Genomic DNA, 18666 nt, shown 5'->3' on the forward strand with positions numbered 1-18666 from the left:
TAGACGGGGTCGAAACTTCCCATGAGGCTTTGTGTTTTTCTTAAGATGGAAGTTCAAAGGAGTGTCGGGGTCAGTCTCGCAACAAGGAGTCACCTTTTTTTCCCTCCTTTTTTTTTTTTTTTTGTTCCCGGTCTGCGAGTGTCAGTCAGTGGCGAGTCGTGACCTGCGTGACGGTAATCAAAGTGAATGGCGGAGTGAGCCAGGTGGTAATTGTGTATTATTCAACTTACGCAGAGCACGCCACGCTGCTTTAGCCTGTTGATCGCTTATGTATAATTTAGCACAATCTGTGCATGTATTATAAATGAACATGGTTTGCGAAGTGGCAAATAGAGTGCAATTAATGTCCCGGAGCTCAGAGCATGCAGATTGACTGTCTTTAGCCTATTTTTTACCCCCTTGCTCATTTCTCTCCTTTCGTCCTTTTAACCCCCCCGCCCCTTCTCCTTCACTTCCTTCTTTTTCTCCCCTGTTCCCCAACCTCTGCCGTCTCCCTCTTTCTCTGGGAGTCAACTTTATAAAGCAGTGTGAGCGAGAGTGAGTGAGTGAGCACTCTGGAGGCAGTCAATACCTTATCAACTCCTGCCGAACGCTGACACCTTGACGTCCTTGACAGCAAATTATTACTTTTTCATGACGCAACCAGGTGCAATTACAGCAACATCTTTGCGCTGTATCCTGCTGCTCCTGCAACTGTCAAAAGGCGTTCCTGGTGGGATCCTGGAGGAGCTGAGACATCAGTCTCTCAGTCCCTCCCAGATCTCTGCAAAGACAGACTGACAGACAGGAGCGAGATTGGGGGACCGGGTGCTAAGAGAAAAGAGAGGGAGCCATTCAAACATGCCCAAAGATTCAGTAAATAGTTGCATTCTACTCAAATTCCTTTTTTTGCGAACACTCACTGGTTTGTTTGGAGGGCTGTTGACTGACAGTGAGAATGTGGCAGAGTTTTGTTGTTGTTGTTCACTAGATGCAGGTAGCGAGCTAGCTGCTGCTAGCAGCCCAGTAAACAACCTTGTTTGTAATGTCATCACACGCTCCTCGCTCTCCAAGCTTCACACCGCAAACCCTGTAGGCTTGATTATAAAGTTTAACCGCACTTTAACGCACAACAACACTGAGGAAAAAACACCAGGTAAACCTCAATTAAGACTTCAGAGTGTCACTTTCTCCCCGTGGCGCGGCAGCAGAAGAAGAGAACACAAAGAGCCCACAAAGCCTGTGATGCCACCCCTGTGAATATGGGGATGCTGGGTGGTGGGGGAGAAACTTTGCCATCCTGGAGGTGGATGTTGCCTCATGTCTCTTTGTGTGTTTGGTGTGTCCCCCGGTTGGGAGCAGAGGAGGGGAGGCATGAGGGTGGCGGTAGCAATACTGCAGGCGCGCGCGTTTGTGTCTGTGCGCGCGTGTTTGTGCGCGTCTTCCACGAGAAGGACAGGCAAGAGGAACGAGAACAAACCACGAACGTGCTACAGAGACACCTGAGAGTCTCGCCTTTCATCTCAGACTCATCATCCACTGATCCTCACGCCTCTTCCTCGCTTCCTCCCCCACTCAGCCAATTTCTTTCCGTTTCCCTTTAACGTGCCATGTGCCTCGCAGATATTTTCCTTTTAAACACACACACACATCTGGCTTATGTTGGTAATGACACCTCAGTGAGCTATTGGTTTTCCTCGGCCCTCTGTGTGTTTTTTCTCTCCTCCTGTCGCCGCCCCTCCCTCCATTCCACCACCGCCCCCCCACCACCCCATCTCTCTTCAAGCACTCTCTTCTTTACTCCCCCAGGCCTCCCCCCTCCTCCTTCTCTTTTTTCCTGCGGTGTCAGACACAGATTTATTCTGCCTGTGATGCGTGTAGAGCAGAGGAGTGTGAGTGAGCTGGCGGGAGGGTGGGGGTGTGCGTTGGGGGGGTGGTGGCAGGGGGAGTGGGGTCAGCAGGGGGGGAGGTGTGTGTGTACAATAAGAGATAAGATCATGGCTCCCCGGGGGCTTGTTTGGCCCTGTACCCGATCCATCAAACGCCCGCTCCAAGTGCCAAGGTCAACTCTAATGAGCATTTTCTGGGGTCTTATTCTCGACGCCCGACACCCCCACCGACACGTGCACCAGCACAAGAGCACAGCGCTCTCTAAACACACCTCGGACATACCTGGTTAGCCGCAGGATGGATGGCTGTGACAGGAAATATAACATGCTTGCATGCATCCCAACAGGTATTTTACACAGCAAACCAGACATCACGGCAGGAGAGCAGGTGCTCAGGAGAGCAGGGCCGACATGAGTGATCCATGTCAGGTGTGAAGTGTGGCAGGTGTGAGGACGAGTATCCAACTTCAATACTTTTCGAAACACCAATCAAAACATGTCTAGAGCATCAGGCATCAAATACGTCAATTATTGAAAGATGGAACTGGACGATGGCGCGCATTCCTGTTTACTTGTTTGACCTCTTCTTTCACTTGTTTTATTTGGGCGAAACTCGCAGCCTGAACAGTTTTAAGTTTTAAAATGTAGTAAGCTTATACTGAACAGTCAGTCCGGTTTTATTTTGTAGAGATTCCTAGAGACATTCCTCAAACTAGTAAAGCAATCCTCAGGTGTTGTTACGGAGCAAAAAAATTAATAAAAAAGCAAATGGCCAGTTGTGGAAACTTTACATACGGCACTCAAAAAACCTCCACACTAATTTCCCCTGTTGGTTCTCTTAGCGTCTTCTTCTTCTCCGGGTTAGCCGCACATTCGGACTAAAGTGGGCCACAGTTCCAGGTAGGTGGGCTTTTAGCAGGAAAGAGTCCCTCATCATCACCTCATCACGTGCCGATCTGCCAGAAGTTGTTAGGATTTGAAGGCTCGCCGAGTGTGGGCGTGCAGCAGAGCATGTGGAGCATACTAATGAAGCAATAAAAGTCACGGCGGGAGGGGCGAGGGTGGGGGCTGAAGGCATGTTGGAAGGGAAGGTAGCGGCGAGTGAGGGGGGGGATTGGGAGCCTCTGACAGGAGGTGTGATAATTGAGATGTTGCGACCCCACATATTACCTGCATATTGGCCAAATTAGGTAGCAGGGAGTTTAAGGGCAGGAATGTCGGAGCCCCCGCCCCCCCTGCAATGATCCACATTATGTGCATGTGAGAGAAAGACAAAACTAGAACAAGGCCTGACATTTCTTTTTTCAGTAACTTTCAACACTGTGAACATCAGCTCGCATCTGTAGGAAAGGTTCTATGTGGGAGTGAAGGAGGTAACACTTTTCTGTACATTTGGTACTTACCGAAAACTTTGTATATTGATAAGTACTATTCAATATGTGAACTGCACTGCATCACGGCAGACTTTATACTGTTGCAGACTTAAACAATGATAGACTGCGTTCCTGTCTACAGTCAATAATGTCACAACATAATCACAAAGATGTTCATGTATTCAATCCATATACAGACTTACTGTAAAAAAAAATAAATAAATAAAAATCTTTCAAGGATATATGATCAACTATTTTGTTAATTTACATTTTTAAGACAACAACACCAAATATTCTCTGGGACCATTTTCTTAAATACGAAAATTTTCCCTATTTATCTCTTTCTAAATCAAATAGCTTGAATATTTTTATTGGAGGGTGGGGAGGGGGGTGGCAGCGGTTGGACAAAATGAGTAATTTGATGGCATTATTCTGCTCTCTGGGAACTAATGAGGACTTTTTACGGTTCCCTGACATTACTTGATAATGATGAAATGACTAAAATAAGTTGCACCCTAAAGAGAGAAGCCATCAGCCTCCTGGTGGAGCACACCATTACCGCTATTTTAACAGGTTTCTGCAGCATCTTGTCAAACATCGGTTTAATTACTATTGCATATTCTGCTCCTCGTGTGTGTGTGTGTGTGTGTGTGTGTGTGTGTTTGTGTGTGTGTCCTGAGTGACACTCACAATGTGATTCATGGATGTAAGAGCAGCCTCTTCAGCGCCCCCACTTTCCCACATGGAGGGAGAAGGCCAAGGGCCCGGCCTGCCCGCGTGTCCCCAGGCAGGGTAGAGGGTAGGGGGTGAACTTGGACTCTCAGGAGCTCGGGGGGGAAGTCTCTACACTGTCCACCGGCTCCTGTGGATCTCCCTGTGGCAGCTGCAGGGGACCCTCTACCCAATGTGAGCGCACCAATATGCCATCACTCAGGAGGAGTGTACATGACAGATTATCATTGAACTATGACATGCAGGCAAGTGGAAGCCGACTTCCTCTCTGACTATTACTTGCACCTGTGCGACTGCTAAAATGCACAATTCACTGGTTACAGCTCCACCGATTTTCCTGCTTTTTCCTTGTTTTATATAAATAAACGTGCACTCTTTTTGTCGATAATTTGGTGTTTACTACTTACTTGTTTGTTTGATATGATTAATTTGGTCGTTACACATGTGCGACGCACACACACGCCACCATGTGGACTATTAAGTGTTTTTACACATCATATCTTATTCTATTATATGCTATTATATCATATCATGATCGTATTGTATTGTGACATATTTTGACGTATCATTTCATATTATATGGCATCATAACATATTCTAACACATTGTATTAAAACGAGCTATTTGGAGACATGACCTCAGGTTCTGGTAAACCCACATGAACATTGACAGACTTAACTTCTGTCTTGTGTGAACATCATCAAACTCACTAATAATGTCCATCATTGAAAATTAGTACCATCTAAAAGTCATAACGGAGATGTCGGTGTTGGACAAGTTAACTGAAAAATTTAATTATTTACTCATCACACGTTATCCTGTTTCATCACTTCACTAATTGCTCAATGAATCTGTCAGTTTAGTCAAACATCTGTGATTTAAGGCTTTGAACAGCTCTTATAACTTCTATAACATGTATAGATCATCAGCAGCTAAAGTTAGATTAGTCATGTGGTGACTGACCAGAGAAGCCCTGTTATCAACTGAAGGATTAAAAACCAAATGTAGGAAAAGCTGCTGTTGCGTAGCTGGGAAGACACGACAAATATTTAAGACTTCTGAGCTGCTGAGGGGCTCTCTTCTTTTGGCACTTCTTTTATCACGAACCCAGAAATTATTGTTTTTTTTTTTGTTAGAATTACTACTTTGTTGTGGCTTCAAAAGCATAAATGTTGTGATTCATCAAGATATGTGCTGGGGAAAAGATTGTGGTCCGAGATAAAAAAAAAAAACCGGGCTTGACTGTTGACAAGCCCATTGCTCTAAAAGTCCCATCCATCCACCCCCACCTCCTCTCAAAAAAGTTTTATGGCGGACTAATAACATCCCGATATCTCTGCCTTTACTGCTCACATGTCAGTCATAATTTCCTCAACAGTTATGAAGGAGAAATCTTTACTACTACAAAGTAGACATAATCCCATTCCATAGAAATTTTAACACCTGGAAGGGCAGCCACTAATAAACTGGTGATACAAATCAGAATAAATTAAAGTCCTTTAGCGAAAACTAAAATACCAACAAAGACCAATAAATAAACAAAACAAAGTCAGTTAAAGCTAGAGCTCCTCTTCATGGTTTACGTCTAATGGGTCAAAGGTCAAAGGAAAGTTGGCCCTAGATTGAAGGAGCTGGCATTCCTCATGAGGGGACAGTTATGATGGATGGTTGTAGGACCACGTCCTCCGCCTCCCCACACCCCTCTCCATTGGCTCCTCACTCACCTCTCTGCCTCTTGGCACAGTCTCTCCATCCCCTCTTATCCTCTGACCAGATGTGTTCGCTGAACTCTGTCAAGAATAATAAAACACTGGCTGCAAGGGCCGCGCACACCGGGCTGACGGAGCAGGACAGGAGGGCGGGCGCATATTCAGACACCCGTGTGGACCTGCAATTAGAAAACAGATTAGAGCCCAATGGAGCATCCAACGTAGTAGAGCTATTAGTTTATTGTGTTGGTGAGGGGAACGGATGCATAAATAAATAAATTGCAATATGTTAAAAGTTAACAATTAGAATTGTAGTTAAGCTCCTGGTTCATTATGTAATTTTCAGTAAAAAATTGAAAAACTGATGTGTGAACCGTTTCATAAGCCCTACAACTAAATTACACAAAATGGAAATTTTAACACTGGTTAATAATTAAAACACATCACTGTGGCATAAATTTACTCAGGTGTGAGTGTCCATACCACAACTACACAAACTCTTCTCTCAAACTTTGCGACTAGTTTTAAATAATCATTTATGGGAAAAAAGTGTAAAACTTAATTAACCTGCTAAATAGCGACTAAAACCTGATTACATGCTATTTCAACACTGTAACAGCCTCCACTTTTCCTGGTGTCAGGCCAGTCCCCAGGATTTTGGAAAGTGGCTGCACAAATTTCTGTGACATTTGCTTTCATGGGAGAGGAAAGTTACGATGGCCTCCTCTGGTCACACGGGCCTCGGTCGACAGAGGAGCACAAGAAATGTCAAACATTGCTCTTCCCTGCATTGAACCCAGGTCTGTTGAGGGAGGGAGAAGATGAAGAAAAAGAGGACGGATGAGGAAGAGGGGGGAAACTGCCCCCCTCTTTTTTTTTTTTTTTTTTAAAGCTCTGATGTTGCTGCTCAGGAAGCCCTCCTGGGACAGAATCAAAACCTGCCTCTCCTGAAACCCTCTCACCACAGGCGCCCGGTGACCACTGGCCCCCGAAGAGCGAGGAGTGATGGCAGAGACGGAGGCAGGCCGAGCACGCTGATGGCTGGAGTGATGATTTCCTTCACACACACAGACACAAATGCCCCCACTCATCCGCACACCGCCTCCCGCCTCCCCATGGTCCTGGCCCTGCAGGCAACACACACACACACACTTTCTACCTCACACACACACACACCATGGTTAGGCCTCCAATTAAATCAAAAGTGGTTTGTTTTTATTGGTCTTTTGCGCTGACAAGTGGGCTATCATTCTGACGGCTCTACCTGTCAGTGAGCAGCTGAAAATCCTCCGTTGACAATGCCCAATGCTTCCAATTAGGGGAGAATCAGACTCCTGGCGCGCTAGCCATCTTTCCACCCTCCCCCCAAGGCCCACCTTCCCTCCCTCTTTTCTTCTGCACTCGATCCACGATCCTCTACCGTTTCCCTCTTTCCCTCTCGCTCGCGCTCTCCTCCGTAATATCTCCCTCCTCCTTTCTCTCCGGGAGAAGGGGGTCTGTCTCCGCTGCAAATTACCGACACAAAACGAAGGTGGTGGCGGCGCTGGCGCTGGGAGCTGCCGGTCCAGGGCCCTGTCAGCATTAATGAGACGATGAAGGTTTATTTCGCCCGCATGCATGTGCTAAATTCTTTCTTGTGTGACAGCTGACTGGGAAATGTGAGTGTTAACCTTATAAAAGATTCAGCGGGTTCTCATTATTTTCTGTCAACTCCAGTACCTGATGGCGTTAAGGTGCATCATTTGCATCCCTGACTGGTCCGAGGTGCAGCACCAGCTCCAGAGCGAGCGTCTTTTTCCGCCATTCTTTTTTCTTTCTTTCTTTCTTTTTTTTTTAATGCTGTTTGTTTGTTGAGAGGAGTCATCTTTTTACACACATCCCCCTCGAAAGACGCGCTTTTTACTCGATGTTTCAAAACGATAGAGATGCCAGGGTTTATTCAAAGGCAACACGGATTTTTACAAAACATATCTAGATACGTGTTTAACATGCCTGCTCAATTGAACGAGTAAATAAATATGTAGCACAGTGTTTTCTCTTTATTCCACCCCTCCCTCACAAAAGCCTGGAAAGCTGGGCAGGCCCAGCAGGCATTATTAGTAGCAAGCTTATGGACAAGATTCCAGTAATGCAGAGGGGGAAAAAACAAAATAAACCACATGTCTGCAGACAGATTATTAACACTGACAGGTCAGTATGGACTATTGTGGAAAAACTGCGCAAGGCACAAGTTTTTCTTCTTTTAGGCTTTATATTATTGATACTTCTGCACATATTTAAACACTAGCAACCTGATGAGAATAAGATATTAGGCTGAGAACTGCTACTGAGCACTTTAAATAAAGCTGTCACCCAGGCCGGAGGAAAAACTGAAGTGGCCCAAAGGTGGCAACTTTGTTTTAGTGTAAATCTAAAGTGTTTAATGCGGCTCAATTATAAAGTATCACTTAACCAGTGAGGGATGAAGAGACAACAACTGAACATTCACTGTCCATTTCCTGAAAACATCCCTGTTTCCCATCTTTAACATGGATCAATAACATCCTCCCACAACAGCAGAGTGTTTGTGTGTGTGGCAAAGGAAGAAAGACTGAGAGGCTGTGCGTGGGTGCGTGCGCGAGTGTGTGTTTGTGTCTGTGTTTTTAATCACTAGGGTACCAGTTGAACTGGCCGTCAAATTCTGACCATTTCCTGAAGAAGAAGAAGAAAAAAACGAAAACAAATGGAGCTTTGCTTGACCAGGGGGACACTTGTTCAGAATCAGCAGTAGCATGAGCCAAATCATTACACCACACCACACACCACAAACACAGCTACTGTCTAGCTGTCTAAGTGCACAGTCTACTGGCAGGAAACACTTCCAGTTTGTAAAGCATTTATAAACTTTACCAAAAGCCTATAAAGTTAAACTGAACTTCCAAAAAATATCTGGTCATTATTTTAAAAAATAATTTGAGAAATCTAAATTTTATGATCAGCAAAAAGACAGAAGTGTCTCAGAGGATTTGCACTTTTTCCCCTATTTTCTATAGGAGTGGAAATGAAAAAAAAAAAAAAACTTGGCGGGAAAAATAAAATATTTCAGAAGAACTTGTGATGGCGATTTTCACTTTTATATTATACTATATAATTATTAAAGAAATTGGAAAATGAACTGAAACGGAAGTAATCTTCTGTTGCAGCCGTAACATGGGATGTTAAATAATCACAAATGTTCTAAGTCATGCTACGGTTTGGTATTTTTGGAGATGTTTCAAAATGAATAAAGGATTCATTTGATTTATTTTACTTTTGGTAATTTGTTTGTAACCATTGTTTTGCACCTAATTTAATCTCATGTTGTTTTATTTTATTTTTATTTTATTTTGCCATATTTGTACATATAAATGTGATTTTATTTCCAGCACACAAACAAACAGTATGCATACCAAAGGCTTCAAATTAAATGAAACAGATGAAGACTTTGGGGTTCTTTTAAGAAACAAATCTGAATAATTAAAGCTTCTCTAAGTTTGAAAGGCCATGTGATGATCACAAAGAGGAAGAAGGCAGTTTAATCACCTTATGATTAATTCACCACAGCATTACTAGAGCCTGTGTGGACGCAGCCATAGTAAGAATAAAGAGAGGAAGACAAAAAAAAAAAAAAAAAAAGCTGTGAGAGAAAGCATCAAACCACTGCTCCTTTTCATGCACCAGCAGAGGAGAAAGAAACAGCTAAGTCAGGGTGGGTGTGTGTTGCCTTATATCTGTGTTGTCCCCGCCTCATATGTGACAGCTTGCAGCCGTGATGGGACCCCATGGGAGCGGGGAGCGGATTCACTAACCTGCCGGTGTCTGAGACCGACGCGCGCCTCCAATCTGGTGGTCACATGGGGTGGTGGAGCGGGGAGGAGGTTGCGTGGGGGTGTCGATGATGATGGGAAGAGGGTTAGTTAGATTATTAGGGGCTGTCGAGGCCGCCGCGCGGGGCAAACTGTTGTGCGGAACGGAGCTCAGAGTGCACACAATGGCATTTCACGCATGTTAAGGTGAAAAGTGCGCACAATGGCACTTCACGCGCCTTGAAGTTTAACGCCTCGCTGCTCGGGCTATTGTGCGCAATTACCAAGCACTATTAGATAGTTATTATTCTGTAAAAGACTGTTCAGAGGCGAGACACTGCTGGCACCCTAGAAGAAATCCTTTTATATTTTATATCGTTTATATATATATATAAACGACCTCAAATGTATTTCTTTTTCTTATTTGAAAAGCAACATAAAAATATCTGGAAAGATTGTTTGGGGATGTTGAGCTGTTAAGTTGGACAGGAAAGGCACAACAGCAACAAAAACAAATATAAAACAGATATATAAATAAATACAATTGCCCTTGTGGATTTATGAAAACGGACAGAAATAAATAAATGTAACACGAAACAATACATTTAATAAATAAAATACACAAACCACGTGCTAATGAAATACATTATTTCCAGAAACAGAATAAAATCAGCAACAGAATAAACTGTAGCATGTAATAATGATGATGATGATAATAATACAATTTAAAAATAATAATTTATTTTAGGTCATTTTAAAATAAATAAACGCTGTTGTCAACTTTCAAGTGAACTTAGCAGCGACGATGCTGAATAAAATTAATAAAATGACATAAAATGAAAGAAGTGACGATAGTGTCTAAAACGTCGAAGAAGAATCTGTTAAAAGGCGACTGGTGGAGGTGCCAAACAAATCCAGTCAAAGAAAGGGAGCCGAGAAGAAAAACACCGAGCCGCTCCACATAATAACCCCATTATAAGCCTCATCAATGATGTAATGAAAGCAAACAGTGTGAAAATTGCCTGTAAACAGTTGGATCTGAGTCTCCTGATGAATTCAGTGTCTCTTTTATCAAAGTGAGGATGAGCCAGGGAGGAGAGGATGGAAGAGGCAGTGAGGGAGGGAGAGTGGGAGGCAGAGAGAGTGGGCGTGTAGGGAGGTCCACTTCCAGCTTCCTTCAACCAATGAAGGCTTGTCACAGGGGACTCACGTGGACGAGGCGCTCTTAAAACCTAGCTCCTGACTTTTCCTCAAGTTCAATTTTTTGGGATTCCCTCCCACCCCGATCACATCTCGTCCCTTTACTTGCCAGTTGTGACTATTTAACCCACTTTACCTCTGCTTTTTTTTCCTCACTTTTTTTTTTCCTGCTTCCGTGGAGCGCAGCTCATCGTCCCGCGTCCTCTTCGTCTTTCTTTTCCTGCTGCAGCGCTAGGACTCGTCTCCTTCTCTGCTTCGGTGCTGTTGTTCTTTTTTTGAATTTATTTTTAAGGTTTCGTGGTTCTCCTCCAAGGAATGTGAACAGTTTTCCTTCGCGTGGCCACATGACGAGCTGAACTGAAAACCCTCCCCGGTCCTGTCTCAGGTCTGAGTCTGTACCTGTCCATGGTGCTGAAACGCGTTTTCCCGAAGACGCCGAAGCTGGTGCTGCTGCTCCAACAGTGCCCGAAACAGAGCTTCTTTCTGGGTCTTTTCGTGTCCAGAAGGTGAGATCTTTTCAGAAATAGCTGATTACTCTTTCCGGCGAGGTTTCTGAACTCAGAGGAGTTGGTACAGAAGGAAGCTAGAAGAATCGATTGTGAATCCACCGGCTGCATTGATTTTAAGAGGACTCTATTTAGACTTGTCAAGAAAGAAAAAAAGAAAAGAAAAAAAAGAACCCGGGATGCAAGGACGCTCGTTATAACACAGCTTAGCCTGGAAATATTTTGTCTACCAAGAACCAGTAGAGGGAGCGGAAATAGTGGATGCATAATCTTCATTTGTAGTGTGTCCAGAACATCCAGAACACAATTTGTGTTGGTGCAGGGAGGGGGGCACATCTCCTCTTCTGGATGAACTCAGACTAAAACAAAGTCCCCCTTCCTCCCTGAAATAAAACTTGTCCTGAATACCAAATGGTAGTTTGAGGAGGCCTCATCAAGACAATGGAGGCGTCCGCCAATGGGTCCAGTTTTGGCATCGACTCGCTGCTTTCCCACAGGCCGGGAAGTCCGGTGTCCAAGGGGGACAGTCTGGTGGGGGAGTGCCGCTCGCCTCTGGAGTTCAGCCCGCGATCAGACGTGGAGAGCGGCTGCTCGTCGCCTCCGTCGCCGAGGAGGGAGTGTGTGGACGAGGTAGCCCAGAGGCAAGGTCACGGCGTCGGCTTGCCGCCTCACCTGCAGCACGCACAGATATCTGCGGGGTCGCAGCAGAGGACCGTGACCTCCTCGTTCCTCATCAGAGACATTCTCGCGGACTGTAAGCCCCTGGCCGCCTGCGCCCCGTACTCCAGCAATGGACAACCGACACAGGAGGCGGGGAGGCTGGCCTCGAAGATAGCCGACGACTTTATGGAGAAAATCCACAGCAACTCATCATCAGACAGTGAATATAAAGGTAAGGACGCTGAGACAAAACAAGCTGTTCTACTTTAGATGAGTAGAAGGGATTGGGCCGTCTGGAGTCAAATTAGACTTTTTCCTCATAATAATAATAATAATAATGATAATAATACAAAAAATATTCAATCTTCTGAAAATGCATATCTTACATTTTTAGGTCTTTTGTATGTTGCTTGACTGCAGCTCGCCTGATCTTAATTTTGTGGTTGTTGTTTTTGTTTTCTTGATGATTGAGAATTTTTAATATGCACACACCTCATTAAATAATTACTGAACAATTACACAAAACAAAAAACATATAGGGGTCTAATAATTGTGGTATATTGTGGACTAAATTAAAAAAAGAAAATCAGGGTACATTTCAATGAAAGCTAGTCTTTAAAATAAAATGTATGTAGGCCTACTTTTGTGCGTCGGGTGGTGATAAAATAATAATAATAATTATACAAATAATAAACAACTAAACAAAAAAAAATTATGGTGTTTTAAATTTGAAATTATTATTTTGTTTTGTTTTGAAAAATATGTGGTTTTACTCACGCCAAAAATATATTTTGCAACTATGTGTTTTAATGAGCTGAAAAAAAAAAAAAAAACATGGACAGAGCTAATTTCAATAAAACTGACACTGTGTCATTAGGAGAACACGGAATCCATTAATAACCAAAAATCGATCTGAACATGTGCCGCTGCGCCGCCCTGCTAAAGGAGTTCATTGTCATACATTTGTCAATCTGAGCAAGTTTTGTTTTGTTTATAATATCAGCGCCGTGTTTGCCCCGTTTATATCTTTGCATTAGCAGAATATCCAGGAAGCATCTGTTGATGTCAGGGAGGCAGGAATGGAAGAGCTGACAGGGTCGCCTCCAGATAAATGCCATCAAGGGCCTCTCTGTTTCCAATCATGTCAGCCATAACAGACATGTCACCTCCATTGACAGTTTAATGAAGGGTGCCTGGGAAGGAGAAGAGCGCTCTAGGCTACGATGGAAAATGGAGAACTTATAACAAATCAGAAATTTACTGTTTGCGCTATTACGATTATTTTTTATTATCATTATTTTTGATTATATATATTTATTTATTATTGATAAGCTCGTGGTCTCATACTTTCCCTGAAGTCATTGATACGGTGTTATTAATTTCTTCAATTAATTCCGTGCGTGGGTGCGCGCGTTCTCGTGCGTCACATAGTGGATGAGGACGCTCGTCGACGAGCTGATTGATTGAGGAAGCCGCGGGCCCCATGGAGCCCATGTACGGCAACTTTGATTTCCACAAATCCGCCTCCCGTAATATATCAGGGATTTGATGCAATTTGTCCCCGGCACTAATCAGATTTGTAACCGCGCAAGGCCGCGCGGCTCCTGATTTCCACTCATTTCCACGGTCCTGTGAAGTTCCTCCGGTCGCGGTTGAAAGGCTCGTCCTTCCCTTGTGGCTCAATTAGGCGGATTATTGTGCTTCTTGGGACGACTCAACTATTCAAGTACTCTCTGCTCGCTGCTTTTCTTTCTTTCCTTCCTTTTCTTTCCGCCTTTTATTTCCTCTCAGAGAATTGACTAAGGAATGTGTTTCAGAGTTCGCACCGACATGACACCGCGCAGACACAGAACAAAGACTGACGGGTAAAATATCAGATTGGAAACGCGAATATTGGAAGAGCTTTTCATAACAATTTAAGAGGAAATCAAACAGCTCCACGCAGCCTACAGGCACTGATTCCACACTCCTCAGATAAAGTTAGAAAACCCTGCATGCTGGTAAAAACAACCAAAAAATTATTATTATAATTTTATAACTATATATATATCCTTTTAACTGTAAAAGTTTAAACCATTTGGTCGAATGCTTCCAAATTAAATACATGCATGTAAAACACTTGGTAAAGCCTAAAGAAGTGATTTCATAATATCTCAAAATAAATCTTCCGTCTTTGGTTTCTGTAGCGCCATCATGTTTAGCACGCTGGCACAAAACTTCATTGTATTTAATTTAATAACTGATTAGGGGACGCACAGGTCAGGCGTTTGGCTGGAGAACATGATCTAAGAGACCATATTTTTATTATTTTAAATGTGTCACCTAAAATTGTAGATGTCTCGCAGGACATGAAGGAGAAATTTTCAATTTTTCGGGAAAAAACTAAGAAACAAACAATAAAATGTGTTATAAATTTAAAAATATTTTACCCCTTTCGCGTAAAACCAATCCAAAAAGTGAGAATCTTAAAATGAACGAAACGCATAACTATTGTTAATCTATTTTTATTCTTTGTTTGCACTGACAGTGGTTTGTTTCTATGGTGCTGCACAGATTAATTTCTTCCACCATGCCTGGATGCTGCACTCAGAAAGTGATGTACGCTGCGTAACGCAAAGAAGTGGTTTCACCTTCTTCTTATTTTTCTGTCTCAAGTGAAAGAGGAGGGGGACAGGGAAATCTCCAGCAGCAGAGACAGCCCCCAGGTCCGGCTGAAGAAGCCCAGGAAGGCCCGGACGGCCTTCACAGACCACCAGCTAGCGCAGCTGGAGCGCAGCTTCGAGCGGCAGAAGTACCTGAGCGTCCAGGACCGCATGGAGCTGGCGGCCTCTCTCAACCTGACCGACACGCAGGTCAAGACCTGGTACCAGAACCGGAGGTAAGCCCACCACCACCTCTTCTGCTGCTGCTTCTTAAGAGGGAGGTGGCGGATGGATGGAGGGCGGGCAGGAGGAGGAGGAGGGGGTAATCGGGTTTCTCAAAGCTGACTCATGACCCAGGGACGCCATGTTTTCCTCTCGCCATCACCCAAAGGTGGCGAGAGTTCACACCTGAGTCACTGCCACTACTTTTCATTATCGATTAGGCTTTAATTCGATTTTTTCTTTCAATTAGATGGTTTATTGTAGCTCCACAATGTAATAAATAAATGAATGTTAGTAAATCAATTTCATCTGGCTGCACTGGACAAAATGCTAAGACTTAATATTGGTCTATAGAAAGAAGAGACTCAAAAAACGGGAACTATTATGTTTTTTAAGTTATTTTGACTGAGCACATGTCAAGTATATTTACAGAATCAGTCACCGCCTGACAGCACCCCTGTGGTGGATTTATTATTTATTTTATTATTTGGAATTCTTTATTTTTATTTTTAACTATTGAGAAAAAAACGAATTTAAATTATGGAGACTTTTGTTTCTTCCAATAACACTGATCTATTGAAGAGTTGCCACGTTTGTCAGCTCCGAGTTTATGCCTTCGTTTTTTTTTTGGCATCTTTTACACATTTTAGAGAGTGTTATCAACTTAAAGTCACGTGACCCCGCAACTAGCTGAAACCCAACCAACTTTTCGTCAATAAATAAAAACGCACGCTCCGTAAACAACGTCAAATCAATTTCAGGTTGATTTTCCTTCATTGTTTATTTCTGGAGAGTCTCAGACAGCTAAATGACAAATAAATATAAAAACACAACACTTTGGAGCATGAATAATGCATCGTTGCATGTGTGCATATTAATAATTCAAAGAAACTACTATATCTACTCAATTATCTTTATTATGAATTATTCACCTGCATGGAGTGCATACAGGCAGTCTAACAGCCATCCTGGGTGTGAATACAAGTGGCAGGTTGGAGATTTAGGTGATTTAAGATTTAAAGAGATTTTTATTTTTTTTTATAAGAGGGGGGAAAGGCGTTCTTGACTTCTATAATTGGATCCCAGGTAAACAGATGGGAGATAATTCGGTGTGTCAAACACACTCACTACACACATTTATATAAACATACACGTGCTCGAAACTAAAAACGGCATCTTTTAATGTCTTCCAGGACAAAGTGGAAGAGGCAGACTGCGGTGGGCTTGGAGCTGCTGGCGGAAGCTGGAAACTACTCCGCCCTGCAGAGGATGTTCCCGTCCCCGTACTTCTACCCGCAGAGCCTGGTGTCCAACCTAGACCCCGGAGCCGCCCTCTACTTGTACAGAGGCCCCTCGGCGCCCCCGCCGGCCTTGCAGAGGCCCCTGGTGCCGCGAATCCTTCTGCACGGCTTGCAGGGAGGCAGCGAGCCGCCGCCTCCGCCTCCTCTTCCCCCCATGTCCGGCGTGCTTTCTCGGCCAACTCAGCAGCGATGAGCCGACCCCTGCAGATCTTTTTTTTTTTTTTTTTTTAATGATTATTATTTGCTTTATTTTTTTTTTAGTTTGCTTTTTTGTACGCCGATCCTGGCAAAAAGAAAAAAACACAAAGACAGAAAAAAAGATTTTAAAAAAGGTGACGAGGAAGATGAAGGAAAAAAAAACTGTTCGCTCTTCATTTTCGATTTAGGATGAAGGACCTTGAGGACGGAGCTTTGTGACCTAGACTCAGACTGTCTGTGTGCAAGTGGGTTCTTTCTGTCTTGGGGGGGACGGGATCTTTATTTATAACTTATTTATTTTTCATTATGAATCGAAACATCTAAGTTATGTATTTATTTCAATCCAATTCCAGTATTCAGTGTTTGCAGCAGCAGTCATCTGCCGGTGGCACTTTGAACAACGCCAATTAGAACTTCTATTGGCATTATTATTATTATTATCATTATTATTATTATTATTATGTGGGGGGATCCATGCTAGTGGCACAGACGAGCAACCTTCCATTTAAACAGAGATTTGAGGATCCAAAGGAACAATGAGTTCACATTTTTTTCCCCCTGTAAATCTCTCGTTGACTTTTCTTTACACGTGAAGAACAAGATGCTGATAAGCTGTCATAACCCTGTAAATAAGAATATTTTGCATTTTAACCGAAAGAGACTGATTTTAAAAGAAACTTTTTGTTGCTTTTTGTTTGACCTGTGAGTGCGTCTTTTTCAGCTCACGGTGATCCAGTTGAATATAATAGGCTAGATTAGCCAACGGAAACTATACAGTGAGTCATAATTAAGAAAAGAAAAAAATCAAATAAAAAAAAATAATAAAACATATTGTCTGGGAAAATGATGGACTACCTGCATGGACCCACGTGTAGGCGCTAACAGGGGAGCTACGGAAAGAAAGAAATCTATATAGAGTCTTTTTCTTGTTATTAGTTGGAGGTTTAGCTGAAGAAAAATGTCGAGTAATTTATTAAAAAGAGCAGTTTTATCCCCACAGAGGGGGGACTTCACCTCGGTTCATTTTGTATTTTCGATAAACAAACCCACTGGACTCGGGTCCACGCACAGGTGTAACCGCCTGTTGATTTGCTATAGATGTATTTGAACAGACGTTGTGCGTTCCTTATGTTATTTCATATGAAGCCGTGATAACCCTGAATTGTTATACTCTCCTTTGGTGAAAATGTATATTGCAGATATCAAACTTGTGGAGTGGTTCTCGTATATTTCCTGGATCGTTTCTTTATTTTTATTTTTGTTTCATTTTTTTTTTCCGTTCCTGCTTCCCCAAATTCTCTCCCATATTTCGTGAAGTTCATTTTTTTGTGAAATTCACAGCTACAGTTGGACAGAAAAAGGGGGGATTTGATGTAAAAGAGAATTACTTTTATAAATGTGGAAATAAAAGTCTTTCATTTAATCACGTGGCGTCTTGAGTATGTGTGAAAGAGAAATGCCACGGGGCAGATGGACTCAGCAGTGGACTTATAGGCTGTTTTTTTTTTTTTTTAAACGGATTTCTCAATTCAGAACCAAGCGACACCTGGCAGTCTAATGCGACAACCGGAGACGTTTTACGGCAGTTTAAAGCTGCATTCGTTTTGCTCGTTTTGTGCTGAATTACATCACTGGGGGCTGAGATGTAGTGAGCTCACTATTATTAAATCTACATATGTTTATTTGGGGCGTAAAAATACAATACAAAATCTATATTGCATCTAGTGTGACACTGACCAAAAAGGAAGCCTTCAAAATAATATCTCCAGGTTGAATAACTTAAACACATGCAGAGAGACGATTGACAATTTGTTAAAACTAAGTTGGTTTTATTAAAGAGATTTGAACAAATGTCAGTGTCGGTGAGCACAGGTTGAGGAGATGCATGGTGCAGCTTTAAAAAATCACTTTCCTGGAAAATAATAAGAGGCTCGCGGGTTTCCATTAGAGGGGAAAAAAACGTGTTTGAGTGAATTTGAGCATGTCTGTCAAACTACTTTCCCCTTCTCTGTTTGGTTTAGTGTCGTTGATTCGATTTGTTTAATGTTGAGATGAGGGGTGGTGGGGGGAGTTAATAAGAGTGGAGCAAGTGCTTTAACATCCATTTTCTTAACCTTTCCAACAAGGAGAGCGGAGATCTGCAGAAAGACATCTGGACAAATGTTACAAAACCTATTTGCCTTTATTGGGAGCGCTTATTAAATTTAATCGGTGGTTTTATTTTGGGTTTTAGTCAACATCGAGTCCTGACTGAGGCGGAGGAAACGGTTTGATTGGACACTGACAAAATACGCACATGTGCATGCGCGACCACCCCTCCTCCTCCTCCTCTCGTTCGCATTCAAAAGTGCAATCAGAGATCAATTCCAGCTAATGTCTTTAGAGAGGGGCCAACAAAACAGAAGGGTGTCCAGAATGGAGTTTCCCGTCG

The 18666-nt window shown here is 43.0% G+C and overlaps 1 protein-coding gene across 1 annotated transcript; it reads left to right on the forward strand.

Annotated features, from left to right (window-relative positions):
* The first annotated feature begins 10610 nt into the window (after nucleotides 1–10610).
* On the forward strand, nucleotides 10611–17658 carry barhl1b (BarH-like homeobox 1b). The gene is made up of 3 exons (XM_047570641.1): nucleotides 10611–12104; nucleotides 14528–14750; nucleotides 15930–17658. The coding sequence occupies exons 1-3, from the start codon at nucleotides 11654–11656 to the stop codon at nucleotides 16228–16230; spliced, it is 975 nt and encodes a 324-aa protein (XP_047426597.1). The 5' UTR covers nucleotides 10611–11653; the 3' UTR covers nucleotides 16231–17658.
* The last annotated feature ends 1008 nt before the right edge of the window (nucleotides 17659–18666 follow it).

This window comes from Mugil cephalus, chromosome 19, assembly GCF_022458985.1.
Source record: "Mugil cephalus isolate CIBA_MC_2020 chromosome 19, CIBA_Mcephalus_1.1, whole genome shotgun sequence".
NCBI classification, from domain to species: Eukaryota; Metazoa; Chordata; class Actinopteri; order Mugiliformes; family Mugilidae; genus Mugil; species Mugil cephalus.

What these genes read in the sequence shown, in the direction of transcription:
- barhl1b (XM_047570641.1), top strand. Translation starts at nt 11,654, where the DNA reads ATGGAGGCGTCCGCCAATGGGTCCAGTTTTGGCATCGACTCGCTGCTT. An exon ending in ATCAGACAGTGAATATAAAG is followed by an intron (nt 12,105 to 14,527) that starts GTAAGGACGCTG and finishes TTCTGTCTCAAG; the next exon opens with TGAAAGAGGAGGGGGACAGG. An exon ending in ACCTGGTACCAGAACCGGAG is followed by an intron (nt 14,751 to 15,929) that starts GTAAGCCCACCA and finishes AATGTCTTCCAG; the next exon opens with GACAAAGTGGAAGAGGCAGA.